Source organism: Chinchilla lanigera, unplaced genomic scaffold (assembly GCF_000276665.1).
Source record: "Chinchilla lanigera isolate Chin_1 unplaced genomic scaffold, ChiLan1.0 scaffold00039, whole genome shotgun sequence".
Classification (NCBI taxonomy): Eukaryota; Metazoa; Chordata; class Mammalia; order Rodentia; family Chinchillidae; genus Chinchilla; species Chinchilla lanigera.
The window spans coordinates 17,194,131-17,200,130 of NW_004955440.1; the positions used below are offsets into that span (position 1 = coordinate 17,194,131).

Below are 6,000 nucleotides of genomic sequence, written 5' to 3' on the forward strand. Positions count from 1 at the left end.
ATTCAGCAATTCCAAATCACCATGGAATTCAAACAAAGAAAAGAAAAGGATCAGAGGATTTCCTAGCAATTATGGTTGAGAAGAACAAGACATGAAATAAAACATGAAGGCACTTTCTAACACGCGTTCCGCATTCCTTGTTGTAGAGCTTGCCCCAGTTTCTCCAAACTGTTTGTCTTCCCTTTCCTTTAACCCCTTCCTGGGATCGGATCAAGGGTGACAGCTGAACTCTCTGACAGGGGGCCCCTGAGGCTTTCATTTCATTTTCATTTCTTCCTGGCCACAAGCCCTTCTCTTCCTTCCAAGCCTCTTAGTTTGATGAATTCTTGCCCCAGAACAAAATCCAACCACTCTTCAAGGTCCTCACTACTTGTCCCAACCTCCACTGAGAGGCCCAGCTCTCAGCAGAGTGACATTAGAAAGGGAACCATTCTCATTTGTGGATTCCGCTATTATTTTTTAAACATTTGCACTTCTAATTGAAAGAGACACTGATTAATAAAATTTGTGTTTACTGGTTCAAACAAGCTGGAAGGAAAGATGCCCACAGGGGAACCGTACTTACATTACTCATGTTAATTGCATTTGCCTTTGCCAAGATAACCTCGGGGATGTCAGGCATGATGTGGACTTTGGTCTTCTCTGCTTCCCATGCTTGTTTGTAGAGGTGCTAGGGGAAAATGCAGGCAGGATTTAAAATCTCAAAAGGAGCTCACCCAGCGCACGTGTATGGAGCTGTCTGCAGGCACCCTGCTGGTTCAGTGTCACAAACTTCTACTCAGCCGCACCTTACACAAGTGGGACTGACTCACCTTCCAAGAAAGGCTCCCTATGGGTTTTGTGATGTCAGTCAGAGAGGCAGATCTCACTGGACATTGGAGGGGGCGCTAATTGGGAATTATTTCTGTTTAAAACTCTAGACCCTTTTCCAAACTAAACCTCAAATATGATCCCTCGGAACGGAGTTAGCAAAACCTATGGATTAAATAAAAGGGAGACCGGATTCTCTCTGATGTACATGAAACACTACATTATTGAAAAACTTACTTGATTCATAATTTTTGCATTATTCTGGGCCAAAACCATGTTCATGGAGTCCATCAGTGTGGAATACTTCAAAGTGTCTGGGTGCTGCCGGTACTTCTTTTCGCTGATAATCTCCATGGCTTTCTTGTTCTTCTCAGCTTCCAGGGAGCCCAGAGGGAGCCAGCCAATACCCTTCATGAAGTCAGCATAGTCAGCTTTGTACTGATTCTGCCAAAAAGGAAAAGATTCAATATTGAGATGAAATCAAACCAATAGCATATTCAAATTCAAACATTTTTATTCCTAACACTGTATCTTTTTACATTTTTTGCATGAGAAATTAAAGATACACAGAAATGTCTTTGTGATTTGCTTTGCTTAACGCCTTCATAAAGAGAAAGTGCTAGACATACCAAAAAGACTATTCTGCCGTGTGACTATTACCTCCTTGTGAAGGTGACCATGCTGAGCCTCTTACAAAACTTCTCAGCTCCCTTGGAGCTTCTGGAAGCCCCGTTTCTCTCTATGTAAATCTGATCACAGGCCAGCACCACATGCTCCCAGGCGTGACAGAACCCTCAGTGGGACTTGGTGCACACTTTCATTGCCGCTCAGCTGACATTTCTCTCTGCAGCTGCACCACAGTCACTCTCACTGGGCACTGGTGCACCTCCCTGGCAAACATGAGCTGACTGTCACATCCCACAGCGAAGTGTAGGCTTGACTTAGTGTGGCCTGCTTTGGGTGGGTAATTTAAATTCACTTTCCCTAGCACCAGATAGCCTCTTCAGCTGTATTCATCCCCAAAGCTGTCTAGTCATGAGCTCCTCAATCTTTGATCACTAAAACAGGCAGCTGCAAAGACAGAGGTAGTGGGGTGAAAGCTCACTGGGCCAGAGGGGCCGGAGCTTCAGAGCTTCTTCACTTTCATTCCTGTCAGGAGCCTTTCATCACCCGATCCCCTCTGCTAGACTTCTGTCCCTCAGTACCTCCTCCCTGAAACCAAGTTTCATTTACTTGTTGCTGTATTCAAAATCCAACAACAGCTCACAGAAACTAAAGTGGAAAGGAAGACTTTAGTTTCCTGCATAGATCTGCTTTTCTTAGAGTTAAATTCTATGTAAGGCAGTGAGTAGAACACCATAACCAGGAAGCTGCCCCTGAATTTCTTTCAGGACTTTTGAAATGTCATTACTGCGTCACTGATGATTTGCTTAAACGTTGTAGCTTTCACCTACATCACTCTGAATCTGCATCATATTCTTGGCCAGCTCAAAGCTCATGGCATCAGGGAGCATGTTGTAGGTATGAATGATGTTCCTGTAGTTGGCATTGGTGGCCACTTCCTGAGACTTTTTGGCTGCCACCACGCTGACCATGTCCACCGGGGTGTGGAACGATGTCTTGGATTTCTCGTATCCCTTCTTGTATTCCCGGTCTGACTGCATCTTGGCCACCTGCATGAAGTGCACCAACTTCGGGTCGTCCTCCAGGCTCCGGAAGCCGATGTGCTTCCCTTTGGCTTGCTCATAGGCTTGCTTGTATTTGTACTGTAGACAGAACGGAAAACACAACAATAGAAATGGAGAAGGAAAGCCAGCAAATATCACTCACTAGGTGCCACTGGCTTTGGTGCCTTGGTAAAGGAGTCCTGGGTTCCTCTAGAATTAGGCAGGGAGGGGGCTGGGGATTTAGCTCAGAGGCAAAGCGCCTGCCTGGCAAGCGCAAGGACATGAGTTCGATTCCTGGTACCAGAAAAAAAGACAAAAAAAAAGTAGAATTAGGCAGGGAGGGGTCACCAGAGCCAGGGAAAAGGCTTTATGCTTCCAATTGTGCCCTGTATTTGAGTCCATGGAAAGAAAATAATCTCAGAGTTAAAGAGACACAAAAATAAGTTGGTGTAGGGCGATGGAGGAAGCGGTTCTTTCTACCCAAATATCTAAACACAGAACAGGCTGCAGGCGTGACTGCCGATTGTGCCTCTTTAGAGTGAGTAAGGGGCCTGGTTGTAGTCCTGGGTAAACTGTGTAGACTGCATCCTTACATTTGTGCAGAACTGTCTGCACATGGTTTCAAAACTCAAAAATCAGCTTACTAAAACAAAACCGGGTCACTTTTTACACTGAATAATGAACATACGATTAGAGGGCCCCTGGGCTTGACTGGAGGGTGAAGGGAGGTATTTTGTGGGTTATGCGGCCTGATGTCCCCCAGACGGACTGGAGCTGACCCCGGCTCCCGAATACACACAAGCTTGGCTCACGTGCTGTCCTTGCACCGCCTAAAGAAGGACTGGGGACGGGCTTACGTCACTGGCGATGTCTCTAGAGGCTCTCGCAGCCTTTATTGGGATGGCATCAGGCCTCAGGTCGTAGCCTTTCTTCTTTTCTTCTTCCCAGCCAGCTCTGTAGAGTTTCTAAATAACGAAACAGAAAACAAGCAGCATTTCATGACTTGGGCTTGAACGGGGAACCTGACTCCAATGCGGCTGTCAGGCAGAAGACAATTTCCTAAGCACTCGTTCCCTCCACCTTCTCCCCTACCTTCTGTTGCGGATCTACTTACATCACTCATGGTGATCTGGTTTGCTCTGGAGAGTAAAATGTCTGGAGTATCAGGCATGACATGAATGGTAGCCTTATCTTTGTTCCATTTTTCAGTGTAGCGTCTCTACAAAAAGAAAGTCACGCAGGGGATTGAGAGCAGAGCCAGTCTGTCGTCATACTAACAGGAAACAGAGATTCTCATCTCTGTGGTGAAGGAGGTTAAATCGGATACTAGAAAATGGAGGAGATGGGAAAATGGCTGAGGACAACAAATACACAGCGGGAAGAACAGTCAATAAGGCAGCCCTCTCCCGCTGCAACAAACTCTGCTGTTTGGCCCCCGCTGCAGCACTGTGTGGAGCTGTAGTTACACTGCACTTAGTGTGGGGTGGAGAGATGGCCGAAAGTCAGCGTAAGAGAGAGCGCTAAGCACACTGGACCTCCCAGCACTGCGGCCACCAGCGTGGCCGCCAGGAAGAAGAGAACGCCGAAGGAGTCTGCAGGCCAGGGCCGGGCCTGCTGGCCGCGTGCGCGGGGGGCCCTGGCGGGGCGGCCGGGCGGCTGTACCTTGTCCATATTCAGTTTGTTACTCTTGTTCAGGGCCTGCTCCATTGTGTCCATGGCGTACGTGAACTTCAGCTTCTCGGGGTGCTGGCGGTACTTCTTCTCACTCAGAATCTCTCCCGCCTTCTTGGCCTTCTCCACCTCCAAGGACTCTATGGGGACCCAGCCGATCCCTTTCATCCAGTTGGTGAAGTCGGATTTGTAGAGGTTCTGTACAACGAGAAAGGAATTTTCACTCCAGAAAGGGGCAAGGCTTGAGTTTCTCTGGCTACATGACTCATCATCCAGGAGGAAGGAGGGGCGAGTGCAGAAGGAGGAAGAGAAAGCCCGCCTTGCACTCTCTGTGGGCTTTTAGAAAAATCACGATTATGAAAATGATGGTATACGTGGTGGTTTTAGATAAAAAAATTCTAACAATTCCTTTAACAATTGCCTTTTTTTTTTTTTTTTTTTGTCTTTTTGAGACCATGTTTCACTGTGCAGTTCAGGCTGGCCTCAAACTCATTTTGTAGCCCAGGCTGGCCTCAAACTTGCAGCAATCCTCCTGCCTCAGCCTCCCGAGTGCTGGGATTACAGGCGTGCGCCACCATGCCCAGCCAAAAAATTGAATTTCTTTAAGGAAAGAAATGCAAGTTAACAAATTTTCCATTAGGAAGTTATTATATATCACATACTTAACCTTTTGAAATTTTCATACACTATATCATATGCTCCCAAGTTTAAAATATGTGCACATTTATATTCACATGTTGTTCAAACAAATGAAGTCCTAAAACTTGACTCTTCAGATCTCTGGAGAGCAGGGAGCCAGGTTTAGGATGGAGCAGGCAGCTCTCCACTTCCCTCCCACCCACACAAACAAATGCCGGACTCTGCGTGCAGCCTGTGCGGAACCTACGTCGCTCTGAATCTGCATGGCGTTCCTGGAGTGCTCCACACCCAAGGCGTCCGGCAGGAGCGTGTAGCCGTGGAAGGGCTGTCTGTAGTTGGTGTTGGTGGCAACCTCCTGCGCCCTCTTGGCAGCGGTCACACTAAACATGTCCAAAGGCGTGTGGTACCGGGTCTTGCTGGCTTCGTACCCTTTCTTGTACTCACGATCTGATTGTATTTTCGCTACATTCATGTAGTGAACCAGCTTAGGGTCATCCTGAAGACTGAGAAATCCAATCTGCTTGCCTCTGGCTTTCTCGTAAGCCTCTTTGTACTTGCACTATGAGAGAGAAAAGGACAGCAGTTTGATAGGGCAGGAGTTTGAATTCATATAACAGCTAAAGTCAGATCAGTGTGGATCTAGGTACCATCCGGACTGGTTTAGGGTTTTAAACAAACAACCAGCAAAGTAATTGTAACTGATGGCCTTGAAACCTATGCTGAGAATGATTAAGAAAGGACTAATGTGTAGTTTATACCTAGCTTTTCATAAGTGGATTCGCTGAATATGCTTGAAGGTCCCTAAAAAGCTGACTAAGCACTTGATGTGTATTTTTTATCTCGTTTCCCTTACTTGCATTATCTTGTAAAATATTTGCATAACCACAAGTAATTTCAGCAAGATCCTAATATAAAGAATTGAAATTAATGAATTTCTACCCTATAAAGGCATTTTTATTAATTCATTGTTTTTTTGTTGTTGTTTGTTTTTTGTTTTTCTTCCGGTACCAGGAATTGAACTCATGACCTCACGCTTGCCAGGCAGGCACTGTGCTGCTGAGCTAAATCCCCAGCCCCCTTTTTTCAATTCATTGACAAAATGTAACATGCATTGTAAAAAACCAAAAGCTAATATCCTCTTATTCTTTCTGTGACTCTTCCTAGTTTCTCCTATTTCACTGGATATTTTTCTTTTTCTTTTTTTTTTTTTTTT

General features: G+C 45.9%; 1 protein-coding gene across 1 annotated transcript in view; it reads right to left on the reverse strand.

The window, feature by feature from the left end:
• Neb (nebulin) overlaps positions 1 to 6,000 on the reverse strand; it is a 199,256-nt gene that overhangs the window by 133,828 nt on the left and 59,428 nt on the right. The window contains exons 41-47 of the mRNA XM_013517490.1: positions 5,035 to 5,346; positions 4,140 to 4,346; positions 3,592 to 3,696; positions 3,335 to 3,442; positions 2,265 to 2,576; positions 1,048 to 1,254; positions 566 to 670 (exon numbers count right to left, since the gene is read on the reverse strand). Of these exons, the coding sequence (XP_013372944.1) occupies positions 566 to 670; positions 1,048 to 1,254; positions 2,265 to 2,576; positions 3,335 to 3,442; positions 3,592 to 3,696; positions 4,140 to 4,346; positions 5,035 to 5,346 (1,356 nt within the window). The remainder of the gene's footprint in view (positions 1 to 565; positions 671 to 1,047; positions 1,255 to 2,264; positions 2,577 to 3,334; positions 3,443 to 3,591; positions 3,697 to 4,139; positions 4,347 to 5,034; positions 5,347 to 6,000) is intronic.